At 43.2% G+C, this 26,790-nt stretch overlaps 1 protein-coding gene across 4 annotated transcripts in view; it reads right to left on the bottom strand.

Moving 5' to 3' along the window:
- Positions 1-20,508: 20,508 nt before the first annotated feature.
- MAPRE2 (microtubule associated protein RP/EB family member 2) overlaps positions 20,509-26,790 on the bottom strand; it is a 146,104-nt gene continuing 139,822 nt past the window's right edge. For all 4 annotated transcript variants that reach the window (XM_090285663.1, XM_090285662.1, XM_090285664.1 and 1 more), the window contains 2 exons: positions 23,780-23,938; positions 20,509-21,982 (listed from right to left, as the gene is read on the bottom strand). In XM_090285663.1, coding sequence (XP_090141789.1) covers positions 21,908-21,982; positions 23,780-23,938 — 234 coding nt within the window. In that variant the 3' untranslated portion in view covers positions 20,509-21,907. The remainder of the gene's footprint in view (positions 21,983-23,779; positions 23,939-26,790) is intronic.

Genomic DNA, 26,790 nt, shown 5'->3' on the forward strand with positions numbered 1-26,790 from the left:
GAATTTGAATAGAAATGGTGAAAATGGAAATCCTTGTCTTGTTCTTGATTTTCAGGGAAACATGTTCAGTCTTTTATCTTTAATGATAAGGTTATCAGTAGAGTTGTAATAGATGCCCTTTATTGGGATGAGATAGTTCCCTTCTATTCTTAATTTACTGAGAATTTTTATCAGGAACTAATGTTAGTTGATCATATGGTTTTTCTTTTTTAGTTTGCTAAATGGTACATTATATTGACTGATTTTTAAAAATATATTAAAACAACCCTAGCAGTCTGGGCTAGTCCCCACTTAGTCATGGTGTGTTATCCATTTAATATCTTGTTGGACTTAATTTGCTACAATTAAAAAAAATAATTTTTACATATCTGTTCTTGAGGGATAGTCATTCTGTATTTTTCTTTTAGCATCTTCATCTGGTTTTTGTTTCAAGATAATGGTGGTCTTATATAATGAATTGGAAAGTATTCCTTCCTCTTAAATTTTCTAGAAGAGTTTGCATAGAACTGCACATTATTTCTTCCTTAAATCGTTGATGTAATTCATCAGTGAAGGTTTGTTATTGTTGTTTTCTAGTGGTTTTAAACTACAAATTCAACTTCTTTAGTAGTTATAGGGCTATTCAGGTTATCTTTTTTCTTTTTTTTTGAGTGAGCTTTGGTAGTTTGTTTTTCAAGCAGTATATATATTTCATACAAGTTGTCAAATCTATTGGCACAAAGTTGTTCAAAATATTCCTTTATTATCCTATAAATATAAATAGACTGCGTAGTGACGTTCCCTCTCATTCTTAATATTGGTAATTTGACCCCTCTTTTCCTGATCAGTCTGGCTAGAGAGCTATCAATTTTATTGATTTTCTCAAAAAGCCAAGTTTCATTGATTTCCTTTATTATTATTCCATTTTCTGTTTTATTAATTTCAGCTCTGATATTTATTATTTTTTTATTCAGCTTACTTTGGAGTTAATTTGCTTTTGTTTTTTTAGTTTCTTAAGGCAGAGGCTGAAGTCATTGATTCGGAACTTTCTCTGTTTCTGTTAGAGGCAGTTAGAGCTATATGTTTCCCATTAACTGTTGATGTAGGGGCACCCACAGAGGGGTTCTCCTTCGGTTTCCCCTCCCTGCACCATGTTCTGGGATTTCTCTCCAGTCAGTAAGTTAGGTAACTCATAGGGCTTGCCTTATTTATTTCCTGTTTCTCAGGAATCACTCTCCTCCGTTGTCAGATATCGAGTATCTTGAAAACCATTGTTTCATATATTTTGTCTTTTTGCTTTTGTTTTTGAAACCTTGAGGCAGAAAGGTAAATATAATTCTAGTTACTCCATGATGCTTGGAACTAGGAGTTATTATGTATTCTTTAAAAAATTCATTTATAGACATCACTTTGACTATGGAGTTCACTATTCAGTTTATTCATCCTAAAATGTCTTTTCTCTGTCACTCTTCAGAAATATATCTGGCATTGCTTTCACTAAGAGACACTGTAATGTAGCAGTTAAGAGCTCAGATTTTATTCCCTTCATAGGATTTATCAACCTTCTGATATACTATTTTATTTATTTATTTATTTATTTATTTATTTATTTATTTATTTACTTACCTTCGGCCCCACCTCTTTCCCACAGGCACTGTGAAGGAAAGGACTTTCGTCTGTTTGATTTCTGCTGAGATTCAGATCCTAGATTTGTTACTTTTACTAGCTAAACCTCTCTGTGCCTCAGATTTATCATTTATGGAGTGGGACTAATAGTGCCCACCTCAATGTGTTGTTCTGAGGTTTAAATGTGATGGGTTATGTAAAGCGCTCAGAGCAGTACCAGGTACACGGTAAATCATTGTTCTTAAAGATATTACTGACTGTCCGTCACTGGAGACTGGATGGAGTAACAACAGATGATGATGCAAGAGCAGCCCTCTCTGCTCAGCCACAAGCCAGTAGCACTTAAAATAGTTTGGCTGGGGGTGTACATTGAAATTATCCACTTAAATACACTATTACATTATATGCATACATAATAGCTATACTTTTCTGAATTAAAAAAAAGTTAAGCATTATTATCAAATCAGTAAAAGGGCTCTGATGACCTAGAGGAAATGTGTAATAAAGTTGAATTCTTTGTAGAGCTCAGTTTTTCATCAGAAAAGTGGAGCTATCTGAAATCCTTATGGTTGTATGTGTTTTGGAACTTAGATATTTTTGGATTTTAGAAAAAGATGCATACATTCTGTATTACTTAGCATGTTATATCCCAGCAGAGCCTGGGGCAGTGCCCCAGAATCTAGCATATCAACCTTTTAGCACCAAAATGAATGAATTTTTGCATTTAGGGGGTAAATAAAGGCTACTAAAAAAAGAACAAAAAACCCAGTGTTGGTTCAAATTAGGTTTTGCCACCAAGAGTTTTCTGTATACTTAGGAAAAAACATTTGGGCTTTCAGAACTTTGGTATTTTAGAATGTGGACTGTTTAACATAAAAGGTTTTGGAGACGATTAAATATCATAAAGCACCTGAAAGATAATAGGAACTCAATACTGAGAATTGCTTTTTCCCCTCTTCCTCTTTCCACCCCCGTGTTCCCCTTCCTCTCCCTCTTTCTCCTCCTCCTCCTCCCCCTCCCTTCTCCTTCTTGTCCTTTATGGTACTCAATCCTACGACTGTCATCTCATGAGAAAAAGGAAATTCCTTCAACATGGGGCTAGAGGCTGAGGGTCACAGGTGGGTGGCGGAAGCCAGCAAAGACTTGTTAGTCTCTGAGGTGTGAAGAGTGCATTATTGCTTGTACTGCGGAAGGTGAGCCTCCAACTGCTTCCTGATATGAGCGCTGAGGTGGCTTTTCAACTGCATTTCAGTCATTCACTTGTGGAGCAACACCTTGTCTTTGCTCTTCTTTGCCGCGCTTAGGTAATGAACAACTGACGGGGGTTGTGAAAGGTTGGGGTGGGTTCCTAAGGAAGCCAGCAGACCTAGGGTTTTCCAGGAGTGACTCGTTGCCTTAATTGGAGAGTGAGATGGTTTACAAAGTCTTTCTCCTGATGCCCAGTGCCTCAGAAATATCATAGACTAGGAGTATTTTGAATTTTGGCTTCCCATGTGTAAGTAGGCGAATCATTTAGCCTCCCTGAGTCTCAGTTTCATGAGATATAAAAATAAAAATAGCAATTGTCTCCTTAGAATTAAATGTCCCCAAACAGGCAAAAACCCGGTACATTCTCCAATGCATAGCATGCACCCCGAAAGAGTTACACATTAACTATGTATGTCATGTTTTATTTAAAAAGAACATGCTAATAGAATTATTACTTGAAGATTCTTTATAGTTAAAGATGCTGATGAATTGTAAAAATCGTATTACTCTGGTGGGAGATATTGGTGGGGGAGGCTACACACGTGTGGGGACAGAGGGTATATGGGAACTCTCTGTACTTTTCTGCTCAATTTTGTGAACCTAAAACTGCTCTAGAAATAAAGCCGATCAAAAACAATGAAAATTTGTCATGGGGTAACTACAACAGAGATGTTCAGCATTGTACAGTAAAACAGATATTTCTCCAGTAACCTAGAACACGATGTTGTTGTGGAAAGAACCTGAAATTTAGTAACAGAATATTTGGCTTCCAGTTTGGGTTTTACTGGTTGTATGATCTTGGACAAGTCACTTAATCAGGTTTTAGTTTTATTGTCAGTAAAGTGAGGATTATGATGTAGACTCTGTCCCCCTCCTAGGGCTGATGTGAAGATCAAAACAGAACATGTGAGGGGAAGCATTTTGTAACACTAACATGTCATAAAATGATATTGTTTGTAAACTCATGGTTCTGATCCAGGAGTTAACCATAGGGGAATAGTCTGAATTCAAAAGGAACCTCCTCATTTCCTGCCAAACCCACATTTTGGTTAGAGGCAAGGAAATCCTATCACCGAAAGCAGTGGGAGAATACAGGCAGGGATGAGTCTTTAAAAATGAAGTAAAATGAATAAAACACATAAATATTCCCTAGTTTGGCCTTTTTCATTTCTGGCAATGTATACTTCCCTCCTCCTGCTGGGGTTACCATTTATGTAAACATTTTTATTTCTGTTTTGTAAATCAAACTGAGTTTAATTATTTGGGAAATAGACAATGCTTGCTGCTCTGTGCATAGATGAAGCAAACTTGGCTGTGGCAACCCCAGATCATATCCTTGTTACAATGTTGTCAAGTTGTCTTAATTTAGTCCTTTATGCTCTTCCACGTGTGCTTCTTTGCTATACCAGACCCTTGGAAGTTAGCCTGGATTTTCAGTGACACTGATTTGACAGGCAGACATTTGGTCTTGTCTGAAACATCCACAGAGACATTTTTGGTCCATGCAGAATGGTTCTTGGTATTTGGTCCTGTCCTAAAATGTCACAGACACTTTTTGGTTCATGCTGAAAGGCCCATGAAGTGTGAGAGGCCGGACAGCTGAGCCGTGAACAAACCCATCACCCAGATGCCAACATCACGGTGATATCTGTAGTCTCAAATCTGCATCACTGAAGTGGTTCGCAGGTAGAATGCATAGAAAGCCCATAATTAGGTTGATAGAGACTTGAGAGCTACTGCTCATTGATTTCAGAGTAACTGCAGAACTTCAGGATGACAAAGAACAAGAATCAGTGTGAAATTCAAGATTCCTCATGAAATACAAGAAAAATAATGTGCCTACAGTTTGAATGAAGTTCCATGTTTGTATTCTGTAACAAGTCATGGACCAAATGTCTCTGTGAACGTTTTGGACAGGGCCAAATATCCTGCAACACAGTGGCTTAATTACTGAAAGGACCGAGGGGAGGCATCCTGACATGGTGGCAGGAGTGTGGGCTTTGAATCCCAGCTCTGCCACTTGATAGCTTTGTGACATAAAAAGTCAAGTGACCTCTCTGAACCTGACCTTTCTTGTGTGGAAAGTGAGGTTAACACCCCTTTGCCTTTTAGGGTCATTTATAATGGTTATAAATAGCATAGGATAGTCTTCAATACAGGGAAGTAATTTTTTTTATTAGGAGGAAAGGCTTCTAAAGTTAAATCCAATTTCACAGCCCACTAGCTGCAGGTTAGTGGACAAGCCACTTAACCTTTCTGAGTGCCAGTCCCTTCATAAGTGACATGAGGTCACAGCATTACCTGTGTATGAGGGCTGTTCTGAAAGTTAAAGATAATACAAGTAAAGTTCTGAAATGTGCTGGGATCTTTGTAATGCTGCTTGTTCAATGGTTGAGTTTGCAGCCAGGAAGATCTGGCTATAAACTCTAATGCTGCCACTTAGGCCTTCTGAACTTCATTTTCCTCTAAGTAAAATGGAAGGTATAACATCCTCCTTGTGTAGTTTTTGTGACGATTAAAGGTAATGTATAGAAAACATCTGGCACTAGGTAAAATTGCTCAATAGATGTTAGGATTGTTGTTGTAATTTATAGGACTAATAACTCTTTCCTGTGTCCAATTTGCTAATTGTGATTCTTTGTTTACTGAAAAATATCCAATGACTGACAGGAATGTTTTAACTTTAATTATTCTCTTTCTAGACTTGTGAGCATTACAGCGATGGAAAAAGTGAGGTCTTGACGTTTGGCTCAAGGAAGAACTGAGGCTGGGCAGATGCACCTGATCTGAAGACAGTGGGGGAAATAACTCCACGTCCTTCAGGCTCCCAGGGAACAGCAGGCTCAGTTCCCACCCTCACATCCAGGAAATGTCTAGAACCCAAGTCTGCCTGCAAGGGAACTGAGTTGAGTTTATACCTGAAGTATAAACTAAAAGAGTGGCTCTTATTTTTTCCTCTTAGAACATGGTTTGGAACCTGCTGCCACAGCTAAAATGTTCATTGTTTACTGAGCCAGAAAGCAAGGCCCTGTAGACAGCTGGTCCAGGTACCTCAAACTAGACATTTTTCTAAAATCTGAACCAATGAAATTAAATGTAGTCATGCAATTTGAACGATTTTCCAAGTTGTTTTTCCCCTGTATCAATCAATTCAAACATATATCAATAATTACCAATTAACAGTGCAGAATGTTTTCTGACTTGTCTATAGAAATAATAAGGGCATTGACTGATCCTCATTTGTACTCACAGAGAGAATCTTTCTGATTCTAGAGTAGAAGACCATTATCTTATTCCCAGTTAAGTGTTTTATCAGTGAAATAATTGTGAAGTAATAATTAAGAAGTCACTCTGGAATCAAGACAATCAGTTAAAAACTTCAGTTGTAGGGCATATGTTGCTATCTGAATAACTCAAAAATGTGGATACCTAACCAGGTCTCAGGTGAATCTTCTGTGCCAGATATGGGTGTTTGGGGCTGCTGAACACTGTACCACAGAACCCGTTGTCTCACAGTGCTGGAGGCCAGAAGTCTGAAATTAAAACCTCGGCAGGGCCATGCTCTTTCTGAAGGATTGCTCCAGGCCTCTCTCGTAGCCCCTGGTGGCCTTGAGCATTCTTTGACTCACAGATCCATCATTCCAGGTCTCTTTCTTCACGTGACACTCTCCCTGTGTGTTTTCACATCTTCCCTCCATGTGTCTGTTTCTGTGTTGAAATTTCCCCCTTTTATAGGGACACCATTTACATGGGGCTAGGGTCCACTGCAGTGACCGTTTTAATTTGATTACCTTTGGAAAGACCATATTTCTTTAAAAAGGGTTATGTTGGGGGTTAGGAATTCAACATAGCTTTCTTAGGAGACACCATGGGTTTGGTTTTCTCACCATAGAAGGCTTGTGAACTTATCAGTATTTACCCTGTGTACGACCAAGGAAATCTCTGATAATCTCTTTCCTTATCAATGCATGTTGTAAAGGCACGAAACATTTACAATTCCAGTGGCTACTGTTCTTCTGAGAAGTCTGAGCAGGTCCTTGACATTTCATACTTATTTTGTTTGTTTTATAATCTGTATAGAGAAGTAACCGGACCCGAATACTGTGCCCATTATTTAAGTGATATTGTCATGTCTTAAAAAGGCACCAAATCATTAAAGAACAAAATTTATTGTAAGCTAAAGAACTGGGAGCTTCGTTGTATGCATGCATGACTTGAGACTTAGAGTCTGCAAACAGAGATGCTAATGCAAAATTTTGTTGTTGTTGGCTAAGTGCAGAAAAATCCATGGTCATTAGAGTAGAGCTAAAACAGAAAAGATTTCAGAGGATGAGTTTTAAAATTGGAGTTTGAAGGGAAGAAAATGGTATTTCTATTTCTAGATAGGTAAGGAAAGTCAGTTTAAAAAGGGAAACATGCCACGAACAGAAATTCAGAGACCAGGCTGGGCAACTGGTAGGCGGCAGACTGTGTGCCTACATTCCAGGCACTTGGACTGCCTCAGTGAACAAAACGTGAAAGTCACTGCCCTCACGGGGCCTGCATGCTCTGTGTGTGTGTGTATGTGTGGTGGAAGGAAACAGAAAAGAAATAAGTAAATATTGTAAAGTGGTAAGTACTTTAGAGAATGAAAAAATGTATGGTAGGGGAAGACAATTGGGAACACAAAAGGGAGGGTGGTTGCAGTTTTAAAGAGGTATTCAGAGCAGGCCTAGCAAGGAAACAGTTGAACGAAGACTTAAAGACTGTGAGGAGTCCTGGCTGGTCTGGCTCAGTGGATTGAGTGCCGGCCTAAGAACCAAAGGGTCACCAGTTTGATTCCCAGTCAGGGCCAGGGTCCCCTGGGTTGTGGGCCAGGTCCCTAGTTGGGGGCGCTCAAGAGGCAACCACACATCGATGTTTCTCTCCCTCTCTTCTTCCCTCCCTTCTCCTCTAAAAATAAATAAAAATCTTAATAAAAAAGGAAAGGCTTTGCTCAAATACATTGATTATTTTAAAAATGTGAAGCAACCCTGTGGCTATCTGAGGGAAGAGCATTCTAGAAAGAGAGGAGTACTGGTGCAAAGGACTTAAGGGAAGAAAGTGTCTGAGATGTGTAAGGAACAGCCAGATGGCCATTATAGTTGAAGCAGGTTGAGCAGGCAAGAAAAGTAAGAAACAAGTCCAGGTATTTTAGTGGGATGGGTAGTTTCTGTCGAGCTGAAGCAAAGGAATGTAATGACATGACTGATGTTTACAGAGGATCTCATTGGCTCTCTAAGAGGCAGGGTTAGAAGCAGATAAACCATTTAGGAGGCCATTGGGTAGCCTAGGTAGGAAATAATGGAGCTTGGAGCAGGGCAGCAGATATGAAAGTGATGAGGGAATGGACTGGATTCTATACAGTTTTCGTGATGGCCTTCTTGGAGCCAAAAGGATAATTTGATGGATTGAATGGGGAGAGTAAGAGTCAAGTGTGACACTAGGACCTGTCTTGAGCAACTGGAAGGATGGAGCTGTCATTAGCTGAGAAACAGGAGGCTCTGTAAGGGCAGCATGTTTGTGGGATGGAATAGGGAAAAACCGGGAGTTCGGTTTGGGACATATACATCTGAAATGTTTATTAGACATCCAAATGGAACTACAAAACAGGCTGTTGTTGTGTATGTAAGTTTGGAGTTTAGAAGGGTTTGAGCTAAAAATATAAATTTGAGAATCACTGAAATATATAGATTGGATGAGCTCTCCAAGGGTATGCCTGGTGACACAAGAGAGCTAAGGACTGAACTCTAGGACCTTCCAACATGAGGGGACAAACAAGAAAAAAGACCAAAAAGGAGTAACTAGTGACATAGAAAAAAATAGCAATAGGATTGCTTTGGCCGTGGCAGAGGGTTAATCTGTTGAGACAGGACAAGGGGTACATTGCTGTGAAAGGTCTTGAAGATCAAGCATACAGTCTATATTTCTTAGATGCTGAAACCAGGCATAACTTGATATACGATTTGTCTAAAATGACTCAATGATATATTTCTCCTACTTTGATTTCCTTAATTCAATCAGAATCTTCATAGTTGAAAAAAATTTTGTAATGTGTAAGGTTTAGAGATATGCCCCTCACTCTACCATAGATTTGGTACAAGAGGTTGTTTTATTCTGAGTTCAAAATAACAAATTCAACTGCGATCAACTGCATTTTAGATAAGTTTCCATGGAGCCATCAAAACTGGTTGGCCATTACTTTCTTCAAATGTGATTTTACTCAGTAGCTTGATAAAGGAGAGGTTGCAGGCTTGAAAGGCAGTCTTAAAGACAGGGTTTTCAGAATCCTGGTTCTGGCCTCATTCTCTTTGGGTTTTGCTGAGACAATTTGTCTTGTTTTGTTGACCTTTGACTCAGGAATTTGGGCTTTCTTTTTGCAGCATGAAATTAAAGAGCAGTAGATTCCAAAAGCGACTGAAATACTATCTTTGGAAGTTCAATTGTGATGTAAGAACATACCAGAGAGGAACACATGGAAATTCAAGAAGAGCGATGAGGAATGAAAGGTGGCATTTCTGCACCTCCTATGACACACAGATCCCAGGTGTCTCACCCCTAACTTGGACAAAGAGTTGAGATGGTGCAGAATTTTTATTGATTTTTGTTTGTGGCTATATTGGTGCTTCGAAGAAATAACTAAGTGTTGGCATTTAGTAGCATTTTGGTCCTGTCTTCTTTGTTACTTTTTTGATCTAAACTCTCAAAACTCTTTCAGAACTGCAGCAGGAAATTTAGATTTAACCTCAAGAGTCAATGTTTTGTCTTGTGTCTCCTCTAATATAATACAGATGTTAGGATGGCTATATTTTACTTGAACACTTATTGAATTTTTGCCTTACTCTTTTCTCTTTTTAATGGGAAACAGTCTTGTCCTCATTAAACTCAGAGAATCCAAGTTGTAATCTTGAGAATGTACATGGAAAGAAAACATATTTAGGCTATTTTCTTAGATTGTACACCCTTAAATTGTTTCACTATTTGCGGGAAAACATTCTGCCCCAAAACAAAGACACTAGAAAACAAACAACCTAATGCTTTTTGAATCTTTAGTATTTTTAAGAATGGAAAAACTGACCCTGTTAAATGTTCTTTTTTGACCAGAATGAGGGTCAGTTCATTACCTGGGCGGTCCATAATATGGGGGAGATGTCGCTTTTTAACCCTGTACATTCTTTTTTTTTTTTTAAGTATATTTTATTGATTATGTTGTTACAGTAGTTCCAATTTTTTCCCCTTTACTCCCCTCCACCCAGTATCTCCCTCCCCCAGCATCCCCCCCCAAGTCCATACCCATGGTTCGTAAAAAATAACTATCCCTCCTTTTCAGACTTAAGACCCTTTACAATCTTATGAAGGACAATGGGCGAAGGTCTCGAGCTCCTCTAGCTGCTTCAAGCTGGACATGGTCGTCGTCCTACCTACCCTTGGGTCCAGAAATCCCTAATAATAGTGGGAGTGTGGAGGGGAGGGTGGCCTTTTAACCCTGTACATTCTAAGTTTACAATGTCTATATTTTCTCTCTAGAAATCGAGTTCTAAATTGTACCATTACAGAGAATTGAACAAACCATCTGAATATTTCAACAACTTTGAGGTTACTGTTTCAGCTGCAGGCTGCATATACTCTCTCTAGGGCAACATGGCAGTGACTCTGTGATACCAACAGTGAAACTGGGGTCCCTTGGCAAAAAAGCTGCATTTACCATCAGTACTGAACCAGCATGCTGAAAAATTTCTCAGCAGTGGCATATTTATTCGAGTTAAAAAACACTGCATTATGTGGACTTGTAACGCAAGTTTATTTATATGCTTTAGGCACTATTTTCTTCACTAGCCTAGTGACTTGGTCTACTTCAACTAGTCTAAACATATGAAGTCACTATTATGTTTGTATTCTCTTATGATGAACTCAATTACAGACTTTTTTTGTTAACTTGTGTTACAGAGGAAAATAAACATGTACCCATGTCCTCAGATGAACCACTGATTTGTTTACCCTGATAGTTACAACTAATTATGAAATAGAGCTGTCCGAGGATGGAAAGGTGAGCTCCCCTTGGACGCAGAGAGCTCTCAGTCAGCATAGCCAGGGAACTACACGGAGGGGATCTTATAAAAAGGCTCACGCACGGAGCGAGCAGTGGGTGTAATGACTTCCACAGACCCTTCTCATGCCCAGAGGCTTTGACCTGCGCATTTGACTCAGTGCTTTCAGGACTGACAGTGTCTGGAGAGCTTGGTTATTAAATGAGCAACTTAGAGTCATGTTCACATCTAGTCCCCTGTGTGCCAGTGAACCTGCTAATAATTACACATGTACACTTGGCCATGGTATGGAGAATCAGCATTCTGTGGGAGAAACATATAAAATCATTTATTGTTTGGGCATTGACATTTTCTTTGCAATTTAAATCTTCTATCGTGTGTTAATTAGGAAGGCTGGACATCTGGTTTTAAAAAACCCAAACCACCTATGTTAGCTGGCACTTCTAAAATAATCTATATGTAAGACTATAACAACAACAGCAATTATCATCTTAGTGATACTACTACTGTGGCAGGCAGCAATTTAGTATATTTGGTCAAGAACTGTATCATTTTCTAATACAAATGTAAGCATTTCTATTGTTATCACTATGGCACATCTTATCATTGTAGAATTAGAACATATTTTCTTTCATAAATGTCTGTTCCCGCCTCCCCATCCTGTCATGTGTTTCCTGCTTTTCCAGACTTTGCATAACAGGTATATATGTAAGCTTAAACCTAAAAAGGTAAACTAGAAGGCACCAGAGGAAAGAGGAGCTGTTGGTTCAGATTGGTTTGGGTTTTAAACTCAGCTGTGAAACTCACTGTGCTGCATAGTTTCCAACTTCTTAGGTTCTTTGGAAAAGGACCCCGGGATTCGTGAGATTCTGCTCGAGGTAGGTCCTGTGTGCAGAGAGAGGAGTTGCTGCTGTTTGCAGCAGGGCCTGGGCTTTGCAGGAACAAGGAGCAGGATGGAAGATGAGGGGCAATGGCAGAACGCCCATCCTTTTCTCGTCTGCATTACTGGCTTGTACCTTGTCCAGTGGTTGGGAGGAGACCCCAAGGGGAAGAAAAAGCACAGTCAGGCAGTGAAACCAGAGTATGCTCAACAGTGAGGATCTTGATGTTCTTGAAAGATAGTATTTAGCTCAAATACTTCTGTGTGGCTAAGATGAAAGCATATTAGACTTCCAGGAGTAATTGTGATGGCTACAATGTTTTCTAATAGGTATTTGTATGCTTTTCTTTATAGGGAACATCTGAAGAAAATCGTAGAGAAAAATAGTTTTTGTGAAGCTTTGCTCCCTTCAGTATCTCCTGCCTTGTTTTCCCTCCTGGCTCTCTGGGCAGCCTCACTCCAAGTGACATGTTGACCAAGCCACCCAGACTGTTTATATTCAAATCTGATGCTGTCTTCTCAATGGGCCTGGAGGCATATCAGCACCTCACTAGTGTTGTTTCCCTGGCAATGGCTCTTCCAAAGTGGAGATGTGAGTTCTTGAACCAAACTTGTGCTGAGTAATCTAGCCAGTCTATATGTTGAGCTTCAGGCCTGAAGGTGCTGGGGTTGGCAAAAATTACTACAGGATGCCCTTCCCTTATTTGATGATCCTGTATTTAGACTTGGAGTTTCTATGGGTTTGCATATAGAGGAGTCCTGGATGCAAAGAACTTAAATTTAAATCAAGTGACTTATATTTTGACATTTATACCCGCTAGTGATTACAAATTGTTATATGTTTACTTATTGACAAGCTAGAAAAATATGCTGACTCTGGTGACATTAATGCTCTAATTTATAATTAATTTACCATGGTATGACTGACATTTTAATTCGCTTCATTAACACAGGGGATGATAAGCCTTATAAAGTTCAACAGCAACATATAAACTCCCATATTTGTGATTGCTTTTGTCAGGCACGTCGAATCATTGAATAGCTTTCCTTTCCTTAGGGAAGATATTGGACTTGGTGATGTGGGAGGAATCGCAGTGCTATTGGAGAACACCTGTAGTTAGAACTCATCCGTGCCCAAACCACTCCATTGGGCAGACACGTGGCGCAGAGCTGCAACAGATAGGGGCTTCTGGAACTGAGCAAGGGTTCAGGGGAAGGGCAATGCTGGCCTGGCCCTTGTGCTGCAGAGCAGAGAGATTGAATGACCGCATCCAGGCCAAGCCTCGAGCGGGTGCCAGATGAGATAAAGGAGCAAGCCAGAGCAGAGAGAGAAAAACTGGGCATGAGGCTGTGGCCACTGGACCGAGGAAGTGAGGGTGCGGGGGCAGGGCCGGACAGCCCAGCTAACTGGGGAGCTGTGTGTACCCAGCTTACTTACCTTGCAATGAAAACGTCTTAAAGCAAACACGCTGTGCAAGAGATCCAATCACTGCATACCCTAACCTTGAATCCTTAGGGTCCCTGGGCTTGCATTATCTGACTGTTCTGGTTTCAAGAGTGAGTTCTAGAAAATGATAGGTTATCCCAAGAGAGGCTGGGGCTCTCTGAACTTGCCCTGCTCTACCTTCCCTCACCAGTCGGATTCATAGCAAACCTCGTGGCAGGTCTCGGGAATTGTCATGGTTAAAGGAACGTACTGGAGAAATGGTGGGAAACTTTGCTTCCTTTAAAATTGGTTTGAAGCCTTACACTCTGGTGGCTAAAGATGTATTGATTCCACATTCCCTGTTATCTGCTTTTACTATTTGGCCTGTTGCATAATGCATTTAATGCATGTGTTTTCTTTCTGTGTGATCCTTTACATATTTGAGGGGCCAGGGGCATCTTAGTGGAGCAAGTCATTAATTGGTCTTGTTGCCAGTTTTCTTTCATCAAATGATGGTCTGCTCATTTTAATTTGTAACACAATGAAGCTATTGAAATAGAGGAATATTTTCATGTTCTCATATCAGAGCCAAATGAGCAAAACATTAAAGAAAAGTAGTTGAAATAGTTTCCAAATCAGAAAAAGTCACTCACATTTCTCTGTAATTTTCTTATTCTGACTCCTATTTATATATTCTGTGGAGGCCGAGTTGTGGTTGTCACGGAAATTCTTTTTTTTATGTATGGAACTCTGGTATTATTATTTGTCCTTCATAGGAAGTCAAGATTTATTCAAATTTAAACATTTCCTTTAAAATAGTATCTGACCAGAATAGGTCTTTCAATGTTCACCCCATTACCCTAATTTTCTTTGGCCTCTGAATTACAGGATTTCTTAGGATTCTATTTTGATGAACCAGGATTGGTCCCATGAGCAGGGTGGCTTGAGGATGACTGTAGTCTGTGAGTCCTGGTACCCACCACTCTGTTTTTCACCGGGCATTTCCACCATGGTTGTACAAAAGTGGTCCTGGCTTAAATACCCCAAAGTCTTCGCTGGATTTTGTTCCTTTTTCTTTCTCAATCTTTTTATTTTCTTCCTTCTGCTTTTAGGTTTTTTCCATGCAGCTTTCATGTATTGTTTTGAGCCCAGTACTCTACCGAAACCTTGTTTGAGGCTGACAGTGACCCAGTTCTTATCAATTCCACTGGTTCTCAGAACTTATCATTTGTGCCTTCTCTGTGGCTTTGATATTGTTGACCAGTCAATCCTCCTTGAAGCTGTCCACTCTGGTTTTCTTTCTTTCACTTTTTTTGTCCCTCCTTCCATCTTCCCACTCATACACTGACCAAGATGCCATCCATTCAGGGACCTGCATTGCCTGGTCTCTGAGTGGACCTTTCCCAACATCTCCTTGGCGCTTCTTTAATTCCTCCCAAAAGTAGCCCTTCACCCCACTTTCTGCCTTGAACGGCTCTACTCCATTTTAGGAGTAGAAAGTCACTATTGACTGTTGTTTTGTCCAAGGCTAGCACTCAGCTTTTAGAAACAAATTAGAGAAAACAAAAATACTTTCCCTTCCCCACTGTCCCTCACTTTTTTTAGCTTAAAAATTTCTTTTGGGTCTTTCTTAGTAGCTTTCTTGGTTGTATCCTTTATATTTAAAGAGTACTCTCGCTCTCGTGCGCTCCCTCCATGTGGCTTGGAGGAGGGGGCCTCTAGGCTGTTTTAAGAAGAGGCTCTTGCCATGCGGTTTTGAGAAGGAGAGGAGATCCACGTGGCTTACAGGAAGAAGGCAGTTTACAAGGAGGCTGAGAATCCGGGAGGTTCTGCATTGAGAGCTGGAGGGCACCACAGCACAGAAAGGACCTCCCCAATCAGAACTGCGTGATTGGCAGCTACTGGTAAAGCTGAACTGTGTTTGGAAAGTAGGGAAACGGTGTTTCTGACCTTCCTAAGACTGGCCAGGTCTGGGAGGGGGAGGCAAGGATATGTGTTTATGGGTGTTTTAAAGAACATGAGACTTAACAGCAGAAATCCGCAAATAATCTAAATCTATATAACTGTTAAATCAACAATTTTCTTTTCACTAAAAATAAATAAATAAATTTAAATAGTTGCACTTGGTAATTTTCCCCTCTATTTCTTTTTGGGGAGCATTAACACTTGAACACATCTCTTCAGTAAACAATGTGACCAGGAATAAACACCCTGTCCGTGAAGCAGCAGCCAGCTCCCTCTCTGGTTTCCAGGGTACAGTTTCTCCAGAAGAGCAACATCAATAGGCCAACTGACAAAATGCCTTCCATGGGCATGATCTGAGGAGCTTGCCTCATGCTGCTGACGCTGCCTTCATCCTCTCTCCCCAGGGCCTGGGTTCTCACCTTCCTGTTCTGTGAAGTGGACACACAGCTCCTGGCTGATGACAGAATCAAGTCCCCTACCATGCTATTTTCAAAACAGGAACAAGTGACTTGAGGATACAGGATTATTCTTCAGACATCTTCCAAGGCAAGAGGAATCACGTCATACTATCTTCCCCATTTTCAAGTCTTCCTCACTCCTTCTCTCAGTAGGAAAATATACAATGGGATTCCCACTGAAGAGGAGGGACTTAGGGAGTTTTGAGGGAGTTGGAAGCCCCTTTAGGCACAGCTTTGACAGGAACAACTCTCCAGGAGCCCCCTTTCTAGGTTTTCAAAAGCCTACAATAAGCTTAGCCCAAAAGCACATCCCGATTGGGTTTGGGGGCACTTTTACACATAAACTCACCCCCTTTTTTTCTGTGTGGAATTCAGGATAGTCGTGTAAGACAATGGGAGAGACATTTCACAGCAGCCTGGAAACCAGTTTGGGTAACAGTATCACAGTGAAATGTGCTAGATTATGACAATCATTCACATTAGCTAGGATTTTAAGTATGATGTTAAATGAGGTTATTTCATAGTGTTCTGTGTTGAATGTATAACTGTGTGGTCCATAGTACCATTTTTAAGTTGTATGGAAACTGGTTATTATGAATGTTTTCAAATTAAATATGTTTCAGGCTTCTTTTAAATACTCAATGGCTAACACAATTATGTGTCCTACATTGTAAATAAAGTCTTTGCTTAAGAAAAATGGTTGGAGATATAACATGTCTGTTAGTTTTGAACATTATGTTCTCAGAAGAGAAAAATTATATTTAAGCCCTTTTAGAGATACTTAGGTATGAGAAATACAACCATTCACTCTGTGCTTATTAAATCTTTAAAAGGAATGCTTTTCTTCACTAAGTAAATGGTATCAAAATTTTAAAAAGAAAGGAAAATTAGAAAATGTGACTATTGTCATGATGTCTTAGGTATGACTAGTCAGCATCTTGTGGTATTAATCTCAAAACCATTCTCTCAGAAAAACTGAATGTTCTGGGGTAAAATTCATTTTCCTCCCCCCCACCCCCCGCCTTGAAGCTCAGGTGACAGACAGCGTCCATTTCTATAGGAAGGTCGCTGAACCTACCTTTGAGACAGCTTATCTTATAAGAGACTAACATTTTCTGTGATCTTTCTCTTAAAAATCTTTTATGCTGGTAAAAAAAAATTGGTAGGAGCTCACATTTCATCCATATAATCAACAAATCAGATCAGAAGAGTATCCTAATAGAAAACTGTGAATTTGCATTAGATTAAAACTGAATACCTTTATGGGAACTTTTTATTACTTCTCTAATTTCTAAAGGTTAGAAATGAAGGCATGAAAGCAGCCAGATTTGACCAAAACATTTTAGTGAATAAGATAAATTTATCTTAAAACAATTAAGAACTTATAATATATAGATAACTTTCAAGACCTAAAGAAATACCACAGTGTAAATATAGGAAAGGCATCTGCTACACAGAAGGAAATGTGTACTTTTTAATCTCTGAAAAAATGTATTTATGTACTAGGCTAGTTCCTACTGAATATCATAAATTCAAAAGTAAGTTAATGTATTAACTTTTAAAGACAATTTATACCCAGTCTTGACAAAAATAGTTACAAAACATAAGAAACCTATTTAAGAAATTAAGTGTTAATTTCATAAAAGTTCAGCATTTTCTTTCAGAGGAAAGAGAAAAAGGCATCCAATTTAGTAGCTCTAGCTGGGCCTTCCCTTTTTGTTACAATCCTAAACCTAACAGAGGAGGAGGCAAGGCCTCCCTTAGCAAATGCACCTTCTGTGTAAATCTTACCTTTACTAGGGTTGGGGTCCAGGTCAGAGCCTGGGACAGGGGTTCTGCCTGCCCTGGGGCAGTCTTGTGACCCGTGGTCCTGGGGCCATGTGAGGTTCTTCAGGGATCAGTGGATTCTTACACTTTGCCTCCCACAGGGCAGGAAAGCCAGAGCTCTTCCAGAGCATTCCCTGGCATGTCTGAGTTCCCAGTTCAGCAAAACAGGAGCTGCCAGACATCCAGGGAGCTGCTCTGCTCTTACACTCGTGCTGATGGCCACACTGTGTTCGTGCCGAGAACCTGGGCCAGTGAATGTTTAGTAGTGATGGCGGCCGTAACGATCACAGGAGCTGCGTTCTAGCAGTTAGGAGGAAGAATGAGAAAGGTCAGGAATGAAGTTGTGTGTTTAATTTTAAAGAACTGTCATTTTATAACCCAAATTTGGTGGGATGCATTACCCCCTCTTCCTAGTCATGGCCTACCCATAATGCCAGTTGGAACACATGCCATTTTAAGAGGTGATTTCAGATTTAATAAAATGAAACAAACGTTATTTTACCACTTTTGAACCATTAGTGATGTGTTTACTAGAGTCCACCAGTGTGCCTTCTAAGTGACATGAATTGCATTGTTTCTGACTGTGCACAAATGTCTAAGTGGAAGACCAGTGTTCAAAAAATCCCTGGGCTGGTGAATTAAATGGAAACGTGTACTTTGGGTATGAGATTTCACATCCGGGTAATGGAGAAGAGGGCCTACAGGCAAGTGAATGGAAAGTAAGTGCCCAAAGACAGTACAGAAACAAAACTGGCCTCTAGGTGGTGCTTGAAAGCAGTTTAGGGAAGTCTGGCCTCAGTAACCTGCAGGGCCCTGGGCTCCGTCTTAGGCTGCCCTCACCTGCTCTGCATCTCCACTGTTGGCTCACTGGGCTGGTTCTAACACATTTCTTCTTCTTTTTTTTTTCATGCATTCCTCTGCCTTGGAAAAACCTTCAACGTGGTAAAAAAAACAACAACAAAAAGTTCCATTGGTAGGAGGTCTCATTTTATCTGTATAAGTAATGCATCAGACTGGAACAGGTTTCTTACAAATAAGATGTGAATTTGGGTCAGATAAAAATTCTGAATACATATGTGGGAATTTTTAGGTTTTATATCCCATTTATGTAACTATACATCATTCCTGTTAAAATGAACAAACCAGAGGAGGGAAATACACTTCATCAAAGCACTTTTGCCATTCACAGGTCATTTTACCACAAAGCTTTACTTAGACACATCTGCCTGCTTCTCCCACCGTCTCCTTGTTGCCCAGTCTGTCTCGTCCAAATGGAGCAGGCTGGACCCACAGGAGCTTGGCTTTGCTTTGCTTGGTGGTGGAATGTTTCCTAAGGGAATAGTTTATCTCTGTTTATTTTGGGTAAAAAATTTTAAAAGGTATTACAGCTGCTACCTTTGATATCAAATACTAATCTGTAATTCCAGAGAAAGCATTTGTTATCAATAAAAACAAAGACCGCTCTCCTTGTGTAATTATAATAAAATGTGAGTCCACACAAGTAGTCTATTCATATACACACGCTCTCTGAAAAGGAAACCTATAGATCCAAGCAGATTTTAACATATACTTTTTTTTATTAAATATGTAAAAAGATAACTGCAAGTCAAGTTATTCACATATTCAGAGACAAAAAGCTATTCTACCATGCGACAATAAGTGAATAATGTAAAACGAATGTGATACATCTGAATAAGACCTTTTCATCTATGTCATTACTTATCTATATTTATAATTAACAATACATATGTTTACATTCCTTTCAGTTTACATTTAATATGTAACAAAAGTTTTATGGTGTACTATTTAGTAAAAGTAATCTGAATGCATATTAAACCTTAACGGAATAATGGAGATAGATACTCACCAGGGAAGGGTGTTAATTCTTGGTTCCCTCCCGGAGTTTACTTCTCTCAGGTCAACAGGGTGTTTGTCTTTTCTTTTTCTGCTTTTCTGCTTAGAAGACAGGCTCTCTGTGGCCCCCGCTTCGATCACTTCCTATCTGACATGCACAGTGGGTGCTCGGACCAGCTACAGTAGGTGTGAGGGGAGGCTAAGAATGAAGTCGGCTTCTGAGAGGGAGAAGCAGGGCACACGCCAAGGGTCACTTCTTGGCCCGGCATGATGATGCGTGACGGAGCTGTGGAAGAAAGCGTGCCCCAAAGGCCGACATGGGGGGAATGATGGGGTACAGCCATCGGGAAGAAGGAGCAGGTCTGCAAGTGAGAGGTGGCCTGCACAGAAGCTGGGTGCTGTTAGAAAGTCCCCAAGGTCTCACTGCTGCCCATGTGATGTGGTGCAATGGACGATGTTTCAGATGGGGACAGAAAGAAAAGAACCTCTAGTTCTTTTCTAATTAAGTGAATAGTACGCTCCAAGACACTGGGCAGGAGAATGAAGTAGGATGACTGGGGGAGTTACCTTTGCAAATGATCTAGCCAGTATGTTGACAGCGGGCAAGGTTGGGGATTTAGGGCGCAGTGGAGTGGGAGTCAGTGGTCTTGGGAGGCTGGTGAGGCTTATGGAAGTTACACGGTAATCACGTGCACCCAGCACCGGTTTTCCTCAGCAGCCCAGGGCTGGCACACAACTGTGCAGGAATCACTGATGTGTAATCTTCATGGTGCCCCTTCATAAATGCCATTTTAAGACAAGGAAACTCAGTGCACCAGGCTTGTGGGGAACACACCGTTTGGCATGATGCTACATATAGCACAGCCACTACCTGTAACCAGGTGTAGGAGGACGTCACTGCTGAGAGCCAGGCTTTCCAGCCTGAGAGAAGTGAGCTGCCACCGTAGCGCAGAGAAGCAGGAGAGAGAAGAAAGGGAAACCTAACTCCATGGAACATCTGTCCAATTCTGCACAGTGTGTCGTAATCACCTCAAAATACAAGCCATCTTTTTCACATATAACTCAATAAATACCACTTTGCTGCAAAAGATTTATTTTGAGAAGACTTCTTTTGGTGGAAAGCTTCAATGTGAGGGTTTAGAATTAGTATTTCATCAATTAATAAAGAAATGTCAAAGCTTTATGATACATAATTCAAAAATTTATTTTAAGCTTTTCAGTTAAGAGGAGAGTGGGGTGGGCACACTTGTTTGCTGTTTTTGTTGCACCTGCCAAGTCAAATAACAAGTTGAAGGTGAATCTAAAGTCAGAAACCAAGTGAAATGAATGATCCAGGAAAGGGTACCATCTGTCAAAGGAAAAAAAAGGTAGGCAAAGATTTGGAAAGATACTATGCAAATGTGCAAATCTTAGTTAAAAAAAAAAATAAAGGAATGCTTTTAATTCATCAATGTTTCCTCGGTTTAGCAAAGGTCAATGAGGAGGGCGGCAGTACTGAAGAGGGGAAATGCCTTATTCCAGAAGGTACTGGGAGTCCGAGAATGTTCTGTGCTGTCATTCCAGTGTCAACACTAGGCTTCGGAGCCCAGTGCCCCCTCGGAACTGTCCTCTGTTCATAAGGTCGTCCCTGCCAGCCGGCGCGGCACAGTGCAGGCCCCGACACGCGGTCTGCGCCCTCGGCAGCCATCCCAGGAGGGGCACCCCCCACTCTGGGGGCGGGAGGACCTGGACCTATGCAGACCCCTCAGGACTGCAGGTAACTGATGGCAGCTTCTTGGGGAGAGGGGCTGCCCACCAAAGACGACCCTGAGAAAGAAACCAGCATGGGAACCTGGGCAGGGGAGAGTAGGGGCAAGCAGTCAGGGGGCCAGGTTGCGAGTTTTTAAAGACTTTCACCGAAGGAAAACACCAATGACAAACTGTGTGGCTAACATGCTAATGTAGGGACACTGCTGGGCCCCGAAGTCCCGGTTTTGATTCCATTCTGTTTTTCCCTTTAGTGTTGTGAGTAGAGGGAGAAACTGACTCTGTGTTTTTCCCTATAAAACAAGTCACTGTCATTATGGCTTTCATATCAAGTACCTCTTTCCCTTTGTTCCAATTTATTATTTTACCAAATTTATGTTCAAAGGTTAGACTTGCAAACATCAAAGCACCACAAATGCATGTGACATCTAGTGACACTGGGTTGAGAAATGCCAATATAAATACCATATATCAAATTACCATTGTTTCACACCAGGATTAAAAAGGGGGTGTTGGTGATGGTATGGGGTGGGGAGAGTTGTTCTGGAAAGAAATGAAAAGAGCAGAACCAATCTCACGCAGCCAAGTGGTGAAGTAGAAGGTATGTGACCCCATGATCGCTCGGGTAGGCTGCCGAACGGCCCACCGCTGTGTGTCTTGGCAAAGGAAATGGGGACCGAGTGCAGTGGCTGGCCTATGTTTGCGACAGTGCGTTGATGTTACGGCAGACTGGGAACAACTGGTTTCTGTTGAGCTTGAGGCCACACATGTTCCAATTCTCCAGAAAAAAGTTCCCACGCAAAATGGATGTGTCAAGAGCTGCCAAGACGGGTCAGTACTCTTCCTGCTGCTGCGGCTGCTGTTCATGCACTTGTTCCTCTGCTTCGGGCTCTTCCGGGTGGCCCTCCTGCAGGGCACGGGGAGAAGCTCCAGCTGTGACAGTGTCCTGTGTCCGAGGCCCTGTGGTGCCCCAGCCCCACCCTCCCTGCACAGCGTGGGGTCTCCAGGCCATGGAGAGCACGGGCGTAGGACCCACTCGCTGTGCAGGGGTCTCGCTGCTCCCAGGAGCCAGTGCACACACGGACGGACGCCTTCACTTCCTGGCTGCGCCTCAGCATGGCTCCTCCCAGGCACAGTCATCAGGCTCTACGCACCAAACTTTTCCTTCTGTTTCGGAAGGAAATCCTCACAGGATCTACATCATATTTTCCTACCCCCAAACGCAGTGGCTAAAGAGCCTCAGGAGACCCAGCACAGAGCCGCAGGCCCCTTGCAGTGGTCACCCTGACTCGAGCTGCCCGTGACGTGGAGCTTCTGATCTGCCATTTTTCTCACCTGGGGGCATATCTGCTTGAAGCAGACCCCTTGTTATAATCTGTTACTCTCCAGCAACTTGTCAGAGTGACAAGGTAAGGAGAGGACACCAGGTGTTTCAGGAAAAGACTTGCCGAACCCACTCCACTTGGGGTGGCGCAGAAATGCTCAACAAGGCAACCTGTGGCTACTTCCATTACATCCGAGCATTCTGAGAACCATGTTTTGTGAGGCCACCACTGTCTGGGATCTGACCAGGCAGATTCTCAGGGCTTCCAGATCTATAGTCTGAGATCATGATAACCAAGAAAGAAGTTTAAAAGGAGTATCTGGGGGAGATAAAATAAGTGGTGGAGAATCCCCAAACCCCAGACAGTTTCCTATAGTCTGGGAAAATTTCGTAGCTAGGATCTTAATCTTCCATGGAGTAAACATCTGCCTGGCGTCAGCTGGAATAAGACATAAAGTAAACTTGCCAGTGGCTTGTTCCACTCTGTGGAAATACTCACACACATGTAGCTCAGCCACACAGCCCTCAGAGCACCCGCAGACGCAGGCCTCTGGGACAGGCAGACGCAAACTTTTCTTCCAGCGTCGGCCTGGCTGGAGACCCTTGAAACCCGGGCCTGATCTCTCGCCTTCTGCAGCGCGGCCCCATGGGAGGTGAGGCCCCGTCAGTCAGGCTCCCACTCCTGCTCCCAGCTGCTGGGACCTCTCCCTCCCTGCACCAGTAGACTTGGGGTGACCTGCCTCCGTCTCTGCCCTTTGTCCCAGCCCTTCCCCTCCTTGCTTCTCTTGTGCCTCCACTGAGCCTGACGTCTGCATCTCCTTCACACACTCACTCATGAGTAGTGACCCCGGTCCCCGCAGAGCCGGCTTTCTAGAAGTGCGTACTTTTCAGCAAAGGGCTGCCCCAGAGCTGGTCTGTACTGGCGATGAGTAACCAAGACAACCAGTAGGAAATAAGAGCAGGCCACTGTGGGGCTTACAGAGATGAAAACAACACTTAGATCAATTTCTGCTTTAACCACACTCTGATCTTGCATGAAGAAAGAATGCTTACAACATGCTTACTGTTCGTTTGCTCAGCCTACTGAAAATCGCTTGAGATTTGGCTGCGAAAGCCTATTTTTCTCAATCAACTCCCCCTGCATTCCCCACCCACATCCACCCATCTCTGCCCAGATTAATCTATGGATGCGTGTCCCAGAGGCAAGCGGCCACTGGATCTTGATGACAACGCTGCTCATCCCTCTGGGAATCTCAGATGCCCTGGCTGAGCTGTGATTCTCACTGCGGTCCCAGGGCCGTGTCCGAAGGCACACGGATCGCAGCACCATGACTGCCAGCGTCACTCCGGAACACCAGAGCCGGGGCCCTGCACACTCACGTGCTCATCCGAGGCGTAGAGCACGTCCATGAGTCGCTGCACCAGGTCGTCGCTTTCCTGCCCCCGCTCTTGGCAGAGCAGCTCAATTGCTCTCAGCTTTCCGAAGTAGAAGTCCCTTTCCTTCTCCACACCCTCAAGGGCAAGTTTTAACGAATGTACCTGTAAGGGGGCGAGGGGGGAGAAGAAGACCCCCCCAAATACAGTATTAAAAAACAAGTGACAAACTATGCCCGTGTAGTAACATCCCAAACATGAGAAGACAGACGTGCAAATGTGACTGATGTGCAAGTGTCGGGGAGCAACAAGGGGCTGTCGTTTGGAGCTTGAGCTTGGGCCAAGATGTCCAACCTCGGCAGCACACTGGTCATTCCCCTGTCACCCGAGTGTTTGCTAACCAGGGTCAGAGGGACTGTTCTGCCTGTCCTGCTGACATGGGCCAGGCACATCTTCCTCCGGACCTGTCCTTCCTCGCAGGGAGGGGAACTGGGAGCACGACCGGAGGGGCGGCAGGGACAGGGGAGAGGCTATCACTGCGGTTACTTCAGACGTGTTTTGAGGACACTTCTGGCTCCACATCATCTGCATTGAGTCACCCTTAGTTTTGGACCCTTTCAGAGACGTTCCTGAGCCAAAATGGACAGATGCTCTCTACTGCGAAACTAGATCCATACTACACAAGGAAAACTGGGTAACGTGAAAAGCCTGGCTGCGTGGATCTGGCTTAATTTCTCTAGTTCTGGCTTTGTGGGAGGTTCGCATCGGAAAGGCGGGAAGAGATGGAAGCTCCATTCCCTCAGCAAAACAGCCCCCTGCCCCCCTGCCCACCCCTTGCTGCTGGTTCAAGGACCTCCCATGGCCCAGTGGTTACAGACACAGTGCTCAGGGAGGGAGGGGGGCAGCGGGGATGCAGGGTCCCACGGGGCTGCCCCCCGGGCTCGGCCCCCAGGCAGCTGCACTCAGACCCCAGTGCTTACCCGTTCCTGTTCTCTGACAGTCCTGCAACTTTTCCTTTACCCTTTATGCATTTTATATTCATGCAGAGGATATTCTTTAGAAGGTAATTAAGTCTTTCATGGTCCTCTGCAGGTGAAATCTTTCAGTACATGAAAACTCACCCCTAACAGAAGTTCCAGGAGTTATTTTTGGGGTGGAAATTTTTCTTCTCCTGGTAACTCTGGGCCTTTGTACTTGCTATTTACCTGCCTAGAAGCAGTGACTCATTCAAGTGTACACTGAGCACAGGCAGCGTCCACCCGCTCCTGCACCCCTGGCAGCCGCGCACCTGTCCCGTGAGACGCAGGGGTACGGTTCCCCAGGGCTCCCCTCACTAACACCCCCTAGCCACTCACTGAGCAGCGTAGCAGCCGCTCGAGAACGTTGAACTCTGATTTCTCAAAATACTATTGCTTGCATATTGGGAGAAACTCAAGGCAACCAGCAGCCTCAATTCCAGGAAAGAAACCTCCCTTTATTCTAGAAATCCTTTCTTGCTCGAACAAAAATCACCCGCTCCCGGCTCCCGGGCCTGGCCACAGAAGCCACCTGAGGCCTGCGCTGGTGTCAGCAGATGGAGCGGCGGCAGTTTAGGCATCTGCCTGCTCCCCCTGCACAGGCCAGAAGGGTCCCTGGACACATCTGAACACAGACTAGGCTCGTCTGTCCCTTGAGCGTGCTTCAGCTGCATGATGAGCAAAGAGCGGAGGCTTTGGGAGAGACCCAGCCCAAGTCAGTCTTTGGTGGTATTGCAGACGCATTGGGTAACAGAGGCACAGCTATAAACATTCCCTAGTAAAAACCAACAGGAGCTAAATTATATGATGAAAGATCAATTGACACCTGAATTCCAAGCTCACAGCCTCACTCACAAAGACTGGTGCCTCTCTGCTCCCTCGCATGTCACAGCGGAAGCCCCCGTGGTGGCGGGGATGCTGGGGATGGAGCCTGGACAGAGTTGAAGGGCACAGCACGGAAGGACAAGTTCTCTTCTCTCAGGTCCCCCCGCCCCGCCGTGGGGCTAAATGCCCTGAGCACAGCAGGGACTCCGCCCCACTGCCTGTTCGCTAGTTCACTCTCTGGGACTGTCCCTACTGATTTTGGCGATGTCTCCTGATTTATGTCTATCACTGGAATTGTCTAGCACAGTGGCATGTTACCGTGTGCTGAACAAAGGCACGAAGCCAAGTAAATGAGGATTCTTCAAGTTTATGGCACTTGTCACCTTCTCTCTTACAACTGTAATTCACTCTTCAGCCTGGGCATTCTCACTCAGCCGTGCCTAGTCCTACTGTCCTCGGCTCTAACACAGTGATGCCCGTGTGGTTCCCCACCAGTTTCGGGGGGCACCCTGCAGGCTTCAGGGACAGAATGCGGAGAGAATAACAGTTAACCACGGAAACGGCTCAGCATAAGAGCTCACTGAGTAGTTGTTGAATGCAGGCTCAAAATTAAGGGGTGTATGACCTTCCCTCTGCGGCGGGGGGTGGGGGGGGGAGCATACTCCTCTTCCGAGTGACTGAGTCAGGGGGCCAGCGCAGAAGTGAAGCCTTTTGGAAGTAATGAAAGAATTCTAACAAGAAGGAGGAAGACCACTGGAGTGTTCCTCTCTTTTCTCACTCTGTCCCCTCTAGAGTGGCATTTTGGATGGTAGGACAAGGCCTGAGTCCCCTAGGGATGTGGGGTTCTTTGACTAGAGGGGAGTGGGGCTGGCTGGCTAAGGCTGTGAGGGAGAGGGGGTTTCCATGTGGTCACACTTGGGTTGGAGGGTTGGGGACCTGGGTGTGGAGGAGGGTGAGAAAATAAAGATATCAAAAGCATGGGAGTTCCTGAGGACAGAAGAGTTATAGACCTCAGGTTTCCAGCCCCACTCCTGACGCTCTTACGTCTAACCCCACTGCTGCGGCCGGGGCCTGTGGCCTGGGGCTCACTGTGGCAGGCATAACTGCCTCTCCTCCGAGAGCCGTGAGCATGGCTGGGAATTCTACATGGGCTCAAACTGGGACTCAGCAGGTACC

This window comes from Furipterus horrens, unplaced genomic scaffold (assembly GCF_987537825.1).
Source record: "Furipterus horrens unplaced genomic scaffold, mFurHor1.1.pri manual_scaffold_8, whole genome shotgun sequence".
Classification (NCBI taxonomy): Eukaryota; Metazoa; Chordata; class Mammalia; order Chiroptera; family Furipteridae; genus Furipterus; species Furipterus horrens.